At 46.1% G+C, this 18,458-nt stretch overlaps 2 protein-coding genes across 4 annotated transcripts in view; both read left to right on the forward strand.

Moving 5' to 3' along the window:
• The window catches only part of GSR (glutathione-disulfide reductase), a 33,119-nt gene extending 24,956 nt beyond the window's left edge, over positions 1 to 8,163 (forward strand). Inside the window, exons 9-13 of one of the 3 annotated variants that reach the window (XR_004230011.1) lie at positions 1,892 to 2,050; positions 3,342 to 3,453; positions 5,037 to 5,130; positions 6,083 to 6,214; positions 6,424 to 6,540. Coding sequence is in view for 2 of the 3 variants with exons in the window: in XM_031941460.1 (XP_031797320.1) it covers positions 1,892 to 2,050; positions 3,342 to 3,453; positions 6,083 to 6,214; positions 6,424 to 6,557; positions 7,885 to 8,034 (687 nt within the window). In the remaining variant the exon portion in view is untranslated. Of the gene's footprint in view, positions 1 to 1,891; positions 2,051 to 3,341; positions 3,454 to 5,036; positions 5,131 to 6,082; positions 6,215 to 6,423; positions 6,558 to 7,884 lie in introns of those variants that run through there. The other 2 variants (XM_031941460.1, XM_031941461.1) reach the window with 2 other exon arrangements.
• Positions 8,164 to 10,996: 2,833 nt separating this feature from the next.
• Positions 10,997 to 18,458, forward strand: part of GTF2E2 (general transcription factor IIE subunit 2) — a 93,686-nt gene continuing 86,224 nt past the window's right edge. The window contains exons 1-2 of the mRNA XM_031941462.1: positions 10,997 to 11,131; positions 14,843 to 15,009. Of these exons, the coding sequence (XP_031797322.1) occupies positions 14,847 to 15,009 (163 nt within the window). The 5' untranslated portion in view covers positions 10,997 to 11,131; positions 14,843 to 14,846. The remainder of the gene's footprint in view (positions 11,132 to 14,842; positions 15,010 to 18,458) is intronic.

Raw genomic sequence — 18,458 nt, forward strand, 5'->3', positions numbered from 1 at the left:
AAAGGGAAGGCTGGAGCTGCTCCTTGGTATAGGTGTAATCTAGGTTCAGAATTCACATTCAGCAGGCATAGTCTTAAAAGAGGGTGGGTACAGTTTATTAGTGCTCAGTACCTTGATTTAAACAAGAGATAAGAGGAAACTTATAGCATAAAAGTAATGTGCAATTAACAAACACGGCGACCACCACGACAATGTGAGAAACAGACAGCCAACATGTATCATCATCACTACGAGGAAGCACCAACATCTGAATTCCAACAGCTGAGAGAACCGAGTCACATGTCTCCCGGGGGGAGGGCTTTGTGAGGCAAGGGGCACCAAACTTACTGAGTTCTCAAAAGTGCCTTTCCACTGAGGGGTTTTTATAGGCGGAGAACAGAGAAGGCATTACCCTAAATATTCTCATGTGATCCTTGAGACAGAGCAGCCCCCCTCAGGTACAAGGATGCTCTTGCAAGAGTTCCATCAAAGAGAGTGTTTATTTCTTTAGTAGGATTATGTTTACTCTAGGAGCTGGCCAGATTTCTAAAATTAGCATAAGCCTGCCATAAATATTCATTAAGAAAGGCATCTGGAGGGTGGCCAATTCTAATGCTTCCTGAGATTTATCAGATAGCTAGGAGTGCATTTCATAGTTCTCAACAAACGAATTTATACAAAGGCATGCCCAAGATTCACTGGGATTCCTCATTAGGATTCCCTTCATCTTTAGGCTCAGGAGGCAGCTCCTACGTAGGTGGCTCCTGCAGTTACTGAGGGAGATGGTGTTAAATCATTGCTGAAGGAAAGTCACTGGGCAGTTGTGTGAAGGGAAAGCTTAAGCCAGAAGACCAATTAAAAATCATCTTGTCTGGGCAATGAGGAGCTGAACTAGAAGGATGGCTGTGGGAACAAAGAAAAAGGTGGAGATAATCAGGGATGCTGTGGATGCAGAACAGACAAGACTCAGGGCTCATGTGAGAGGGAAGCTCCCCTACTCACCAGAGTGTGGGCCTCTGCAGGAGGGAGGAAGTTGGAAGGAAGAAAGGGCTCGGGGGAAATGAGTGACATTCTGTCTTGGGCAACTGGAGTCTGAAGTATCTGTGGCATATCCAGATAGACACACCCAGCAGGCAGGGGGAGATGGCACCTCACAAGAGAGGGGAAGGCTGTGCATATAGGTCTGAGTGTCATCTGCAGAGGGATGATTTGCAGAGATTTTTGAACCTGTGGGAACTGGCAAGCTGCATCTCCAGGGCAGTATCGAGGGAGAGAACAGAGCCTGGGGGACATCTGAAGCTAGGGAGGAGCTTTAGGTAATGTGGATGATGATCCAGCCACAGAGATATCAAGCAGTTAGAAGAACCAGCAGAGAGACCAGAGTATCCTCAAAGAAGGCGTGATGAGCCCTGTGGGGAGAGTAAGAACAATGAAGTTTAGGAAAGGCCTTCTACCTGAGCAGGGGAAGTTGCCCAGGAAGTTTCAATCAGTTGGTGGGTTCAGAAGAGGGAATCTAGGTAGCAAGTATATGTGATTCATTTTAGGATTCTGGAGAGCTGGTTGTTAATTGAGCATTCACACCTCAGAAATTGGTAAACAACACAAATCAGGGTTTGATTTACAGTTTTATTGATCATCTAGATTTAAGAAAGAGATGGGGAAAATGTTGGTAAAGGAGATTGAAAAATGTGTAGATAGATGGTTGTAAAGATAGATCGATCAGCTGTTAAACATTTACTAGCACATCCTTGAATGTAAGGTAAGTGACTTAAATAATGACCTCTTGAAAAAGGTTGGCAGTCAGGAGGAATAATAAAGTTCTGAACCTCTGAAAAGTTCAGTGAATCAACCTTCACCGATCTCTTCTCATCCCTCCTCCTGGCTCCATCTCTTCCTTTCTCTTTGTGGCCAGATCAAGGAAGTGAAGAAGACCTCCGCCGGCTTGGAGGTGAAAGTGATGACGGCTGAGCCCAACAGAAAATCTACTGTCAGCGTGATCTCCAATGTGGACTGCTTGCTCTGGGCCATTGGGCGCACCCCAAACATCAAAGGCTTGAAGCTGAACAGGGTGGTGAGACTTGCTGTTAGGCAGGCTGTTAGGGGGAAATCTTCCCTTTGCTGGAAGAACTGCTGGTGGTTCCCCCCCCACACCCTACATTTCTGCTTTACTCCTTCCCTTTATTCACATACAGCCAGTCACTGAGACCTTGTCAATCACTGTTAATGCACTCTGGGCACTGCACCTGAGGCCAGAAAGGCACTGCGTTTAGAGAAGATCCAGTTGCTGCCTCCTTGCAGCTTACAATCTAGTCAGTATCTCTACTGTGAGATAGTACACGTTTGTACAACCACCGGACATGTTGCCTGGCCCACAGAGTTGCAAAGTAAATGATTCTTCCCTTCCCTTCCTCTGCTCATCTCCCATTGTACCCAGAAATGCCAAGGCTGATGGAAGCCTCAGCATAACTGAATTAAGAATGCTTGGTCTCCACTATGCCTTTTCCTCCCTTGGAAGAGTTCTTAAAACAACCTTGCTTTCCCAACTCAAACGGGTAGTTTGGTATTTGCCCATATGTCCACTAACATTCTACCCACCTTTAGACTTCATGGAAGTTTTGAATGTTGTTTGTAAGTGTGTCTCTGGTGCCTCGAGAGGCAGTGTTGCCTAGTGGGTAGAGGGCTAACCTTGGAGTCAGGAAGCCCTGCATTCAAAGTCTGGTTCTTAAATAAACTACCTGGGAGACACGTTGGGTGAGGGTGAGGCTGCCACTTTCTGAGGCACTCTCTTAAGACTGTGTAGGGACAAGTTGTGGGTCTATATCAGAGAGGGGGAATTCTAGGCCTACCCTGCTCTGGGCCCAAAAAAGGTAAAAATGGGGTTTGCCAAGAGCAGCCTCAGGGAAGGGGTGCATATAGAACAAGACTTGTCAGAGCAGAAAATGCCCAAAGGCCTGAGCATTTCAGTGAAGGACTAGGCAAAAATAATCACTAGCATTTCTAGAGTGCTTTAAATCCTAGAGAGCACTTCACAAAGGTTATCTCTGTCTTCCTGGAAGGGAGGGCCCCTTTTACAGATAAAGAAACTGAGGCAAACAGAAGTCACTTTCCTAGGGTCTTGTCCAAGGGTCCAAGGCAGGATTTGAACTCTAGGCTTCCTGATTCCAAGTCCAGGCTCCATCCACCATGGCATACAGCTGCTGCTGCTAAATGCATTTTTTTTTTTTTTTTTTTTTTTTTTTTTGGTGAATTACAGTGGGCAGGCTTCCACTTTGGGAAATGGTCCCTTAATTTGGGGGTTTAGTGGGGCCATTTGTTTTTGCTGAGGATGCTTAAGTTTGTAATCGCACATTTTGCCATTGCAGGGTGTTCGGACCGATGACCAAGGGCACATCCTGGTTGATGAATTCCAGAACACCAATCGAAAGGGCATCTATGCTGTTGGAGATGTGTGTGGAAAATCTCTTCTTACTCCAGGTAGACTTCCTCTTAAACCCTACTTCCTCCTCCTCCCCTGCTTTTCTCTTATATCTCATCATCTCCTCCCTATTCTACTCTCCCTCCCTTCCTCCTCTTCTCTCCTCTAATTCCTTCTCCTTTTCTCTATTTTCTCTTCTTTCTCTCCCTCCTCTTCCTCCTCCTCCTTTCCTCTTTTATTCACCTGGGCAGGTTACCCTTTTGTGCAGCCCAATGGCTCCCTGCTTCCAGGGCTTTGCCTTTCTGCTTCCAGGCCTCCTTTGAAACAAAACTTTAGCCAGCTTATGGCTCAACACTTCTAAGCTGCAGCCATTCCCCAGCTTCTGCCTCCCTGTTACCAGGGACAAAAAGCCTTCTCAGGGCTGGCTATTGGATGACAGCAGATGATGTGCTGACTTATAAGAGACCCTGTCTGCTGGACTGGCTCCTTCAGCTCTGGGTTTTCCTTACTCTATCTGGGCATCTTCCTTCTCTGTAAAAGCAGAGGTTGGACTTAATGTTGTCCTAGATCCCTTTGGGCACTAAACCCAAGATCCTCTGCTTAGTCACCAGCCTGGATATGGCCAGCATTGGCAGTTTGGTAGTGGTGCTGCTTGGGGGCCATACCAGCCTTGGGAGTATGAGTTTTGCTTGTCAGGGCACATTTCCTACAAATGTTCTGTTTTTCTTTTTTTTCTCTTTAGCAAGAGATGGGGAGAACTGGGAAATGGAAGTCATGGGCAAGGATGCTCAAGCAAAGGAAAAGGAAAAAAATTGTTGAAGCATTTTTTATAAAAGCCCAGAAGAGAGTGATCTGTCACCTTGATTATAAGCTGTGCCCACTAGAGTGTCACCCTCAGGGAACAGTCATCCTTTTGCAGAAGCGCCTGGTTTATAAGGGTCCTACATAGAGAATTTATAAAGACAGTCACAAACAGGGAATGGCTTATTGCAAGAGCCATGCCTCCCTTGCACTCACTGTGGGCTACCCCAATACCCTTTCCTCATGCCCTCAGCCTCTATGGGGAGAAAAATGGAAATCTAATCATGACTGTGATAGCTAGCATGTTTAGAGCACTTTTATGATTTCCAAATGGCTTTGCAAAGAGTATTCTGTTTAATCCTCAGGGTCATCTTGGGAGGGGAGGGACAGAGAGAAGAAGGAAGGAGTTACTCATCTCATTTCACAAATAAGCAGCCTGAGCCAGATGGTTACTTGGTTAGGGTCACTCAGCTGCAAAGTCTGAGATTGGATTTGAACTCGGCTTCCTGATTCCAGGCTGGGTGCTCTGTGTGCTATGCTGCTGATGGTGGGGAGTGAAAATCATGGCACACCTTTAAGGAAAGCATTAAAATCCACTACTGAGGTCTTTGCTTATGTCTAAAAGGTGGGCACCCAGATTACAGTGCTATGGTCAGGTTTTTTGTGGCTTTATTCGGAATATGCTTATGTTTATACCATTTGTTCACATAATTGAGATGACGACCTGATATTTTCTTAATAAGGAAGACTTGGTTTTCAGATTGTGGCTTTGGGGATGAGTAGTATTAAATGAATTATTTGATTGATGATGTATTTCTTTTGTCATTAAACTGGTTAATAGAAAATACATTGGAAGGCTTCCCAAAATGCCTGGCAGTTGATGATGGAGTATTTGCCCTGAAACCATACCCCAGTGAGCCTGGGAAAGCTGAGAGGTGAGGGGGGAGGAGGGGTCTGAGTGGTGGAATGCAGGAACTGGCATATTTAATGCCAGTCGCCTCAGGAGAGGGTGCAAAGGACTTGATGGGATCAGACATGGAGACAAATAGGGTCTCTTAAGACAGTTCTGGACAAGGAGCAAGAGCAGAAGGAAGAAGGATCCTGAGATGTCAGAATAGGGCTGGTATCCATATGTTCTGGTAACCAGTGATCCCATTCCATGCCGGGAGATGGAGCTGCCCAGTTAAATCCTTTGGTGTCATAGCTGGACCAATGGGAAATGGACAGCAAATTCAGATCCTTGATGCCAGATTGGAGCTCTTCAGGCTTATAAGATGGTTAATTTTCTAATATAATGAATTTGGAGGGGATGTGTAAGTTTTGATATTTTTCTAATGATTCCTTGGTCTTCTGGCCTTAGAACTGCCTTGAGATGGGGTGACCTGTTTTCTGTACTTTTATCTCCTATCTTGTTGTCAGAGTCCCATCTTTTCTTCTCATCCGGGCATGCTTTGTTTTCAAGCCCATCCACTGCCCTTTCCTGGAGGTTCTGGGTTCAGCTTTGAAACAAAAAAGTCCCTAGTTCCTGTGAAGAACCTTTGCTATGTTTGAGCAAAGATTTTTAAAATACCAGCACAAGAGTTTGGAAAGCTTGCCAGCCTTGGTTAAGATTGTCTAAGATGATGGCATGGGCTGGAACAGTGGGTTGATCACTGAATCATATGATTGGATGGGACTGCCCAGTTTTATAGCATTTACCTCAGCATATGGAGCTGCCATGATGATTATGTGGTAGGCTCATGAAGGAACAGCATCCCAGCAGCATCTTCCCTACCTGAATGTCTGTGATATTAAGCACAGATTTCCCCACTGGCCAGGGAACAAGTGAACTGAGAAAATTAAACCTCAAGAACAAGGCCTGTTCTAATGCCCATCTTGTATTTCCAGTCGCAATTGCCGCTGGAAGGAAACTTGCCCACAGACTGTTTGAATGCAAACTGGACTCCAAGCTTGACTATGAAAACATCCCAACTGTTGTCTTCAGCCACCCGCCGATTGGAACAGTGGGACTCACAGAGGGTAGGAACCCGTGTTGCCTCTTGGCCTTCCTTCTTCCCATGTCTTTTGGGGTACAAGGAGTGGTATCCAGACTAATTAGCAAGTCTTGCCTTCATGCTGTGTTTCAGGATCATCTCTCTCTTCCCTTCTGCTTTGGGGGACCCAGCCTCTGTGGAAGCTCAAGGGTCCCAAGTTTCTTGATGGGAAGCTTTTGTTCATTTGCCTTTCAGATGAAGCCATTGCTAAATATGGAAACGAAAATGTGAAGACTTATGTGACTACCTTTACCCCTATGTACTTTGCGGTGACTAAAAGGAAAACCAAATGTGTGATGAAGATGGTGTGTGCCCACCAGGAAAAAAAGGTAGAGGATCAAGCCTTTCCTGTGGGAAAGAGTTGGGAATATTGGGTGACCTTCTGGGGTTTTGTTTGGGGTGAGAGGGAATAGAAGAGGTTTCATAAGGAAAAAAGTAGTGACTAATTGCCACTTAGTCTCTTTAGATATTTTATTTCTTGTTATTTTTTAGTTTTATATTTCCTGAGACTATTACTTGCACATAATAATAACTAGCAATATAATACAACAATTTAAGGTTTGCAAAGTACTGTATAAATGTTATCTCCCATCAGTAGAGATCATGCTATGAAATTTCTTTTTCTTGTTAGTAAACATTTATATTCTTTGTCCTCTGACTCTGGGGAGTGGGGAAGAAAACCTCTGTAACAAACAAATTCCCGTTTTGATCGTGTCCAGAAATGTGTGTGTCATTTGGCCTGAGAGAGCTCCTTTCCCTTATTGTACTTGTAGAAGTATGGACGAGTATGATTGCACCTTAAGTGACTCTTGGTGCTGGTAAGGGGTGTCTGAGCATAAGCAACATATGGGAAGATCAGGATTCAGGGTCAAAAGACTTCCCCATTCTCATCCATGAGGTGTGGCAAGTTCATTTCCTTCCCTACCTTTTCTGCAAAGTTTCCCTTTCTTCCTTCATCCTGTAAAGGTGTTGGGCAGATCTTTGAGGTGCCTTCACGCTCTAGTGTCTTACTTCCAGTAAATATGGCATGTGTTTTGGGGGAAAGTTCTCTTCTATGAATAAATTTTTATACTGTCTCAAAATCTAACATTTAACAAGTTATATCACCACCAGCAAGTCACATTTGAAAGTCATAGGTGACACATCAAAGCTGTCTTGTACCTGAATGGGAATCCTATCTCCTCAAAGTTCTCCCAAAATGGGTTTACTCAGCTATTGCTTGAGATCTTCTAAGGATGGAAATCCCTGTTTCCCAATATAGCCCATTTTTTCCCCTTAGAGGAGCTAGAACTCTGTGGAAATGGACTGTTTTCTCATACTTAAATCTGCATTTTTAATCTCCCCCCTTGTTCATCTCCTGAGCCTCAGTTCCACCATCATTTGAATAAAAGACTTTTTAAAGTCTTAAAATCTCATGGAAATGCAATTGTTATTAGCTCACTTTTCATAATAAGAGAATGAAAAGAGCAATCCTGAAAGTTCTTGTTGAAGGGACTTTGGAACCAATGCTTTCCTTAATTTTTAGAACATTTCTTAGGTATGCTAATATGGGACAGGAGCCCTACCTGATCAGCAGTATAGACCTACTGTGCAGAGTCTTATGGGAGAAGATGCCTACATGGCTGCTGGTTAAGGTCTAATTTCTGCCTTCTCCAGGTGGTGGGGATCCACATGCAAGGAATTGGATGTGATGAGATGCTGCAAGGCTTTGCAGTGGCTGTGAAGATGGGGGCCAAAAAGGCTGACTTTGACAACACGGTGGCCATCCATCCGACTTCTTCTGAAGAGTTGGTCACGCTCCGCTGAAAAAGGGAGAATCTTGGGGACCACTGCCAGTTGCCAGATGCCTCTTTTCTTGTTCCTACTTTGTAGACTGTAAATTTCAGTCAGTTCCCCTTATGGTCAAAAAGATTTTCAATAAATAGTAGACATGATTTCTGTAACTGGATGGATGTTTTTGTTCTTCAGTCCTCTCTCATTGGCTGTCCCAATTTTTCAGGATTAGATACTGATGGAATTAGCATAGTAAGTGGTTTATTGTGGGACTTGAGTGACCCACACTCAGTCCATCTTGTGACTCAATTCTGGAGCTAGCTCAGCTCCTTTTCAATTATGAGGCTAGTTCGATTTTTGTCTTGTCTGGAAACTTTATTCAACTGTGGGAATTGAGAGAAAACCTTATTGCATTGTTTGAACTTAGTTCTTCCTTGGCTGGGAAGCTGGACCATCTTTCTCTACTGATTAGAGACCTTAAGAAGGAACCTAGGCAGCAAGGTGGCATGGTAGTGGATAGCACACTGGGCATGGTATCAGGAAGACTCATCTTTCAGCCTCAGGGACTTAAGTAGCTGTGTGACCCTGAACAAGTCACTTAACCCTGATTGCCCGAGTCTCCTTCTCTGTCAAATGAGTTGAGAAAGAAATGGCAAATCACACCATTATCTTTGCCAAGAAAACCCCAGAGGGGGTCATGAATTGAAACGATTCAACAAGTAAGTCCCTAGGTTTTGTCGACCAGAAACTCAGATTTGATTGCATCTTGATGCAGTTTTCTCCAGGACTGTCCCCAAGTCTGTTTCACCACAGAGCTGTCTCTACACAAGGAAAGTAAGCCATTGTGGCTTGACCAGAGAGGCATGAGAGGGTGTAATGGGAACTTACCCTTTTGAGGAAAAATTCCATAGGTCTCTTCCTTAGTAGTTCTTTAGCCATCAGTCTGAATTAAAAAACAAACAAACAACTTTGAAACCTTGAAGAATTTGGATGTTAGTTTGAAAAATGGGTCATTGTATTATTTTAAAATGGTATTTTCAAAGAGAACCTTTTAAAATCAGTAAATATGCATATTTTCTAATATATATGTGTGTTTTAAAATATATTTGTGAGCAGCCAGTGAACGGACAAGCCTTGTTAAGTGCCATTTAAGTGCCAGGCACAGTCCTGGACGCTGTGAATGCAAAGACAAAAGTAAAACTGTACTACTGCCTGCAAGTAGTTTACATTCTAGATGGAGGAAGCATGGCAAGAAAACAGAACAGACTTTTAAAAATGAATGCAAGGTAGTTTAGGGGTACTGGGGCTCTTAGCAGCTGGAGAGACCAGAGAAAGGCTTCTTAAAAGATTGCATTCCAAGAGTTGGAGGTGAGGAGCGTGTTTCAGGTAGGAGCGGCAGGGAGGCACTTGGTGCAAAGGTGTGGAGATGGAGCCTTGTGTGCACAAGTAGGCTAGTGTGAGAGGGGGAATAAAGTAGGTTAGGTTGTCCTTGGAAAGGACCAAAGTGATATCACTACATTAGAGTTTAGTTAGCCTGTGTCCCACTGTGGCTGTGAGTGTGTTCAGGGAAGACTAGCATCTCTGGGATGAGGGCTACTTTCCACCTTTGGTGTCATCTGATCCACTAAGTCACCTGTGGCTCCAACAAGCTAGTGCATGCCCAGCGGCCACACCCCGGCAAATCCTTTCAGCAGGTAGACTAAAACCCCTGGGTCTCTAACCCTAGGGCGAGCTAGGCGGGGTGTCTACCCCAAGCATGTAAAGACGTTTTCCAGGGCAAAGGGCGGGTGAGAACCATTTGTTCCAAGGGCCGCAAAGGCAGGTGAGGCAGGTGTGGTGGAACGCTCAGAGCTTGATTAGACATCAAGGATGGCAAGGGGATCCACCGTATCTCAAGTCGCCTTGATTCCTTCTGGGACAGACTGCCAACTCGGTGCAACCCTGCCTCCCCTGAATCCAATTTAGGCATGAATCAAAAGGTGTCACTGTACGTTTCCAAAAAACCAGAAGTGGTGGGGGGAGTCAAATGTGAAAAGCAGACGGGTTGGAAGGGCCAGTGGCGAAAGCCTTCTCCGGGTGGGCCAGAGGACAGGTCCCAAGGGCAGGCAGTGAGTGAAAGCCTTCTCCGGGCTGGCCAGAGGGGTTCCTGGTGGCTTCTGGAAGTCATCACCCTGGGAGGAGCCCCGCTTCCCTCGCCGAGCTGCTGGTACCTGTCCACAACACCCTGCCAGGCCCTTCATTAGATAAGCACTTATTAAGTGCTTACTGTGTGCCAGGCTGTGCTTGTAGGGAAGGAGACAAGATACATTTGTGTGGTGTCTGCTGTATGCCAGGCCCTGGGCTAGGAGCTTTACAAACTGAGCTCACTGAAGCCTTACAGCCAGCCTGCCGGTGGTCAGGAGTGGGGGCTGGGGAAAGCAGGCAGGGAGCGGCCCACTATCTTGTCCAGATATCTTGTCCAGGACTGCCCACTGCTGAGCCGAGCTGGAGGCAGAATTTGAACTCGGGTCTTCCTGCCTCCAGAAACCACGCTCTTTCCACCGCAGCGCCCCCAAGTGGCCACAGCCTTGGGCGCCACCGCTGTCCAGCCCCGTCTCGGTGGGGAGGCTGGGGGGATTCCAGGGAGGATTCGCGTCAAGTCTTTCTCTCAGGTTCGGCAGATCCTTCCTAGCACTTCCCCTGCCAGCCACAGGGCTCGGGTCACCTGGCGGCGGCCCAGAGGTCTCTGCAGCATAAGTCACGGCCGTAGTCATGGTAACGAACAACAATGCGCTTCTTTTTTTCCGCTCCACCGCCGCGGTTCCTGGCGCGCGTGCGATGATGTCATTACGCCGGTACGGCGGCAGCGGAGGCGCAGGCGCACCGGCCGCCCGCCCCTTCCCCCCCCCCAGACTCCGAAGGAGGAAGCGGCTTCGGAGCCCCAGGTTTGGGTCGCCGCTTCCGCTGTCCGAACCGAGACCCCGAGGCGGAGGTCCACGGCGGATGGCCGAGCGAACGGGCGAGAGCAGGCGCTGAAGGGACACGAAGGGCTGGTCCGGGCCAGGGCGGAGCGGAGCGGAGCAGCGGCGGCGGCGGCGGCGGCCGGGCCACGACGAGGCGGCTCGTACCCCTCCCCCCTCCCCTTGCGCAGGTGGGTGCGCGCCCCTGTCCTGACCGGCCCTTGGGGCGCGTGCGCCCTCCCTGACTGGCCCGGCGCGCGTGCGCCCTCCCATGCGCGTGCGCGCGGCCCCCACGTGCGGCCCAGCCCCCACGTGCGGCCCGGCCCCTCGCAGTTCCCTCTCTCCTTCCGAGACAGCGCCTCCAAACGTGGGGTCCGGGCTCGGTCTTATAAAAGAGAAGAGCCAAGTCCCTTAGACCGACGGGCCCCTCCCCGCCGGGGGTCGGCAGGGTCCTGGGACGCAGCGAGAGCACGGGGCGTCCCCCGGGCGCCGGCCAGGAGCTCCCAGCCTCTCAGAACGAGGCCGCTCAGGAGCTCCCAGCCTCTCAGAACGAGGCCGCTTAGGGATGAACCTCGGGGGGAGGGGCTGGGATGGAGATTTTAGCTCGGACTTTTTTTGTGTGTGGGGGGCGGTGGAGGCAAGGGACTGCCAGGCAAGGAGCGGAGCCAGCGACGGTGCTCCGAAGTGGGAGATGTCCCGGCCACAGACTGAACTGCAGGATCACAGATAGAGACGGGGGGACAAGGGGGGTTCCCTGTCTGAAATCGATGGGGAGACGAGAATAGTCCCTGAGTTTCCGGGTTAAAGCACGATGAAATGACCGGAAAACTCGGTCATTTTGTTCAAATCTACTTTTGTTTGTAGTAGGGCCCATCCCATTTTACGTCTCAGACGCCCTCCTTGGCCGAGCTCACAGCACAGCTTCTTGTGAGTGTGTGCCATAAACCCATGGTCTCGTCCCTCTCCTGGCCTGCTCAGCAACTCGGGGTCTGCAGGAGTCGTCTGGGAGTACGCTTTAATGAAGCAAGAACCAGAATCTGGGCTGTAACGACTTCAGAGGCCAACTAGGAGTGCGAGTTACATGGGGACTCTTTGCAGTAGCGAGTTTGTGCCAGCTTTTCCTAAAGTATCTTGCCTGCCTCTACTTGTCTTCCTTCTTTGCAAAGTCAGCCCGCGAGAGGGTTCGCTCGTTCTTGTCTCCTTTTCCCCCTTGTGTGCAGCCCAGCGCTGGCAAACAGCAGCGCCCTGATACGTGCTTGCTGATAGTTAGGACAGGGAAGGGCACGAGGTTAAGAGAGCAGAGTCTCTAGGACTGACGTGGAGGTGAGAGTTTAAATATGACATTTAACTTTGTTACCTCCATTTAGCCAGTTTGATGTCTATATTTGGATGCTTGTGGGGATGAGGATAAATGTAAGGCGCAAGACCTAGTCCCTAGGAAGGTGGGAATTTGCCTTTTTTTTTTTTTTTTTTTAACCAGGTAGAATTTAACTTTGCTGTTAGGAATTACTTCCTTCTAGTTTGGATCCCCAGATTCCCTGCACAGGGCCAGGTTCAGAGGAAGTCTTTAATCTGGGCTTGTTGAATTGGAATATACTGGAAACAGATAATAAAGAACTTTAAAGGCCAGCTGAGAAGTTGGTATTTTATCCTGGAGCATTGGCCCCTAGATTTCAATAGGAAGATTCTTTTTAATTCCGTGCTCCAGGCCCTGAGGAGACAGTAAGAACAACTACAACAATAACAAAATCCAGGACTTTCCCATAAGTACATTCTGTGGGAGGATTTTGGCAGCCATGAATGAACAGAAACTAAACACTGCTAAGCCTTGGAGACACCCTGCCTTCGAGAAGACTTGGCAGTAATTAGGAAAAGTTCAGCTGAAGGCTGATAGATTGAGGGGGTACCACTGATGTCTCAGTAGGCCACATCACAGAGCCTCAGGGGCTGTCAGGCTTAGAGATGGGACAGAGGGTAAAACCCGGGGCCTTCTGTGTCTTTGGGAGGACAGAAATGATGACTCCCTCTCGTCTCCTTGATTTAGATGCACTGGAAGCTGACTTCCAGTTTGGAAGTTATGACAGTTGCTCGTGATGAAGCCTGAGCTAGAGAGGCTGTGGGGAGAGTTGCAAGAGCCAAATGCTGGATATATTGGTCAATCAAAAAATCTTGGCAAATCATTGAATATGGGGACAGAGTAGAGCTGAACATGCTTCTGAGGTGGTGAGCATGGATGGCTGCAGGAAAGGGGCTAGTTCTAAGATGGGGGAGGGGGAAGGGGGGGAGAACAAGGGGCCTCCTGAGTGTCCAGGGTCAAGTAAGCTTGTCAGTGGGTGAAGATCTGCTAAGAAGATGGAGTCAATTTAACAGATCAAGAACATAAGTGATAATCCCCAGTAACCTCAGGAGGAGCTTCCCTTTGTTCTGTTCTAGATGGGATGATCCAACAGGGCAGCCTGGTCACAAATAAGTATTTATAGCATGGGAACCAAGGTATTACTTTGGTTTCTTCAAAATAATAGCAACCATTTATAAAGGGCTTTTACAAATATTTCAGCTCACAACAATGCCACAAGGGAGGTGCTGTTATCTCCACTTCACAATCGAGCAAACTGAAGTAGACAGAGAGTAGGTAACCTCTTTGGAATCACACAGCTAATAAGTGTCTGATCCTAGATTTGAACTCGGATTTTCTTGACTCTAGAGCCAGCTCTGTCTACTGTGCAACAAGGTTGCTTCTAAAATGTTACCTGAATACATTAATACATGATCTGTTCCTTAGGACTGCTCAGCCCTTGGTAGATAGATAGCTTATAAATTTAACTCTGGTGCAACTGAAAGAGATTGAGAGCTGAACTTGGGATAAGGAAACCTGGGTTCAGTTCCAATCTCAGCTCCTTATGCATTGTGGTAGCTGCGACCAATCACCCTGTCATCTACAGAGCTGGGATGATAACAGTAATAGTACCTGCTTCTGAAGCTTGTTAGGACCCCAATGAAAGCACAAGAACTAAGCTTAATATGCTTTCTCTGGGTGCTCCTCTGATTAGCTTTGTGTGGCTAGGGTCTCTAAACAGTGAGATCCCTATTGGATCTGTTCTCACTCCCTTCAGGAAATCTCTGTTTAACCCCAGCTTGTTAGTGTGTATGTGGAGTCTGTACCAATGCTGGGATCTCGGGTAGAAACACGGGAATGGCCTTGTGAAGGATCATAGGACACCACAGGACCCACCTGAAGGCTAGTTATAGAAACTTACCATTCATGGAGAGTCTTGTTTCTTTAATGTGGCTAATGAGTGGTTTATCTTCTTAAATAGCTTGGTTGTGTCTTGGCTACTCGGAAGTTTGTGGTTTTAATAACCCACAGCTTTGTGGTAGTTGGTTTTTTGTTTTTGTACAGGAACTACTGTTGAATCAGATCTTTTCCCAAAGTTCTTACTGTTGGGTATTTGAATCAAATTGCAGGACATTGGAGGTGTCACTAAATGTAAGCTGCTTGAGATGGGGACTCTTGCTTGCTTGTATTTGTATCCCTCTTAACTTAGCATAAAGACCTGGGCTCCTGCTCTCTTCTCTCTCTGCCCTCTCCCCTCTTTAAACTCTCTTCCCCTCCACCCATTTTGTACCGTATTGATACTTTTTATTCACTCAGCTCTTACTTGTGTACATATGCATTGGGCTACTATGCTTTATCTAAATTGTTGATTGTTATTGTATAAGACTGAATCAATTAGTCTCAGAGCCTCCCTCTTCACTTGGCAGACATTAAACAACATTTGGGTAGTTTGCCATTGGCCTAATATTCTCTTGTAATTGCAGCTGCTATCTTCAACATCAGTTTAGTCTATCCACTTGAGAACTCTCTTGGCTTTTTTCTCTTACCATTATTTTTATTTTCACAGCATTATGGATCCAAGCTTATTAAAAGAACGGGAGCTGTTCAAAAAACGAGCTCTCTCCAATCCATCAGTGGAAAAACGTCCAGCACTTTCTGAGTCATCCTCATCATCAAAGAAGAAGAAAGCCAAACTCGAACAGGGAGGGTCATCGGGCTCAAAACAAAATTCAGGTTAGTAAAAATAAAAGCGACTGCTATGGGCCTCCTGGGATGTATGGAGACCTACCTTTCAGAACTAAAATGTGATTGCTGTCACCTCAACTGGAAACCATTTTCAGGTATGCTCTTAGTCTGGGCTCATTGATGAAGTTATGCAGAAATTATTTTGAACTTTCAGAATAAAGCAGAGATGGTCTCCTGGGGCAATGCAAGCACTCTAAATGGTAGGTTTGGGAGCATGGCTGGTTTTTGTCCAAGGAGGTCTGTCCAGGTTGTTAATGCACCCTCAAGGATTCACCACTCTTCTCCTTTTCCCATGGGGTTCCTTTTGACTGCATTGGGCTCAGATTTAACCTTGGAGGACTGATATTTGTTCTCAAGATCAGATGAGAGGAGAGCAGGCAAAAAGGAATGCCTGTAGTCTCCTCTCAGGCATTCTTCCTTTTGCTCACTGCTTTCTCCACCTTATATTCTGCTCACTGGTTCTCCTAGTTGGGGAGGCAGCTTTGATGCTCTTGAGATTACCCTATGTAGGGGTCTGGGGAGGACCACGATGTAGAGAATGCCAATGCTTCTGCTCCCAAGGACCCATGGGGTGGAGGGGGAGATCCCGGGGATGGCCAGATTCCTCTAGCTGTATCAAATAATGTGACAACCCAGGAACTTGGTGCCACTCTTCCCTTCTGGGCCTAGGCTAGTGCTTTCAAAGATGTGTCAACATTACTCTTGCCCTAAGCATAGGGAATTCTCCTACTTCTACTCTAGGGCAATTTCAGACAGAGCCTTTTGTCTAGCCCAGGAGCTCTTCAGCTGGTCTCTGGAAACTGAGTTTTATCATTTGGATGTCAGCACTTCAATATTGCTAGCTTCCTAGATAATCCTCCGTATTTTATGGGTTTAAAAACATGATTCAGAGAAAAGGTCCCTAGGTTTTTCCTAACTAACTGCCTTCTTATCCAAGGGGTCCATATCCCCCACAGGCTTTTCTGCATCTCAGCTCTGGCCCCAGATGCATTGACTCCAGCACTACTCTTCTCTAGCTGTTCTACTGCCTGGCTCTGGCTTCCTGCTGCAGGAACCTCCACCAGGGCCACATAAAGCTATGGTCAGGCTTGACCTAGACTAGAGCTTAATTACCAAATCTGGGTTAGTGTTGGCCTGGTCGTAGTAATGACAGTGCCAGGCCCACATGACTCTGCACTTTATGACCCTGGGCTGTTCTTGGGGAGCACAGTCTTTGGTTTGTCATTTTTATAAAACATTTACTTCTGTTGGTGCCCTTTTTTTTTTTTTCAATAGCTTTTATTTACAAGAATATGCATGGGTAATTTTTCAGCATTGATCCTTGCAAAACCTTCTGTTCCAACTTTTCCTCCTCCTTCTCCTCACCCCCTCCCCTAGATGACAGGAGTCCAGTACTTGTTAAATATGTTAAAAGTATTTGTCAAATAGAATATATATATATATATATAGTTTGCTGCACAAAAATCGGACTTAGAAATAAGGTAAAAATAACCTGAGAAGGAAATAAAAAATGTAAGCAGACAAAAACAGAAGGAGTGGAAATGCTATGTTTTGGTTCACACTCATTTCCATAGTTCTTTCACTGGATGTAGCTGGTTCTCTTCATTATTGAACAAATGGAACTGATTTGGTTCATCTCATTGTTGAAGACAGCCACGCCCATCAGAATTGATCATCATATAGTATTTTTGTTGATATAATGATCTCTTGGTCCTGCTCATTTCACTCAGCATCAGTTCATGTAAGTCTCTCCAGGTCTTTCTGAAATCATTCTGCTGGTCATTTCTTATCGAACAATAATATTCCATAACATTCATATACCACAATTTATTCAGCCATTCTCCAATTGATGGGCATCCACTCAGTTTCCAGTTTGTGGCCACTACAAAGAGGGCTGCCACAAACATTCGTGCACATACAGGTCCCTTTCCCTTCTTTAGTATCTCTTTGGGGTATAAGCCCAGTAGAAACACTGCTGGATCAAAGGGTATGCACAGTTTGATATCTGTTGGTGCCTATGGCTTTACATCATTTTCCCTTCCCAGTCTCCCCATGTTTTCCTTTCTAACCTGCAAGGAGATAAAGAATGACAAGCAGTGTCGACGGCCGAGTCAGCCAGCATCTGGCCAGGGTGTGGCAGGATGGGCAGTAGTCCTCTGTTGGTGATGGAAGGGGGCAGGGGCCAAGCTTGTTAGTTACACTTAGACCCTGGATAGACCTTTCTGCTTGCTCTGTGGGACTCACCTGTGTGTGGTTTTCTGGTTTCTGGGTTGCTCCCTCTGCATCTGTTCATAGAAGTGCTTTCAAGGTTCTGCAGTTTTTGGAGTGGAGGAAACTAGAGAAGAGAGTGGTTTCCTTTGTGATGTTTTTTTGGAGGAGTGGTTTTGGTGGATTGCTCATCTTCCTTACCTGGGCTTCTGGGAGCCATTTGTGGCCAGTAGGGATACACTGCTTTCTTTCCCGTCATTTCTTTTCATTTGTCATAAAATAAGCCAAGCCCTTGGTGTTCCATTTCTCCAAGCTGTAAGCATACTGCCATGATCAGCTGTTTAGGGCCTGTAGGGCATAGGGATCAAGGAGAAAGGTGGGAGTCCCTGATTCATTGCTGTCCTTTCTTAGTATGAGGTATCCCATGGATTTCCTTGTGGTCCCCACCAAACATGCTGCTGTGAACTTCGAGGTATCTGTGAGCTCTTCTTTCTGCCTTAGGCCTTCTCGGGGTTCAGATCCTCATTTTCATGCTGCAGTTGTACATGTTGCAGCATCTTTTTTACCCCACTGACTTTTAGGATCCTAAGTTGACTTGTGATTTCCTGAGCTAATAAACATAGCAGTAATTAATTTTTGAAAAAATAGATCATCGTTTTTCCTTTAACTTGAAGGATTTTGGTTTGAGAGTGAGTGGGGAGAGGGTTTGTGGGGAAGGAAGAGGATCCTTCTGGGCCTGGGGAATCAGTTGGATCAGTTACTATGTTAGTAAACTGAGAAAACAATTATAAGTGGCTGTCTGGAAATTAAAATAGACTTCATCATCCTATTTAAAAGTTGTATTTATCAACAGAAAGAAGGATAATATATAAAACTGACCTATTTTCATGAACACTTTTTTTTAGAAGTGTCTTTTAGGAGGTTTTCCAGGGTTGTTGCCCTGGTAGTCTCTACCCTCTCTGAATTGTCCTTTGCTATGTTCTTCTCTGGTTTGTTTTCTCATCTTTCTTTGCTCCATGTTCATTTCTCAATCATTTGTGGAAATATTAGAAACTTGCCATATTTGTTTTACTCTAATACCCCCAAGGGCTTAGTGCATTCCCATTTGCTACAACATTTAATATGTAAAAGGTTAAGATGGTGTCTGATTGTCAAGTAGAGAGCAAAGACATTGTAAAATCATTGAGAAAGAACCTAAAGTATTGCCATACTTTTTTTGTGTTTATTAA

This window comes from Sarcophilus harrisii, chromosome 6 (assembly GCF_902635505.1).
Source record: "Sarcophilus harrisii chromosome 6, mSarHar1.11, whole genome shotgun sequence".
NCBI lineage: Eukaryota > Metazoa > Chordata > Mammalia > Dasyuromorphia > Dasyuridae > Sarcophilus > Sarcophilus harrisii.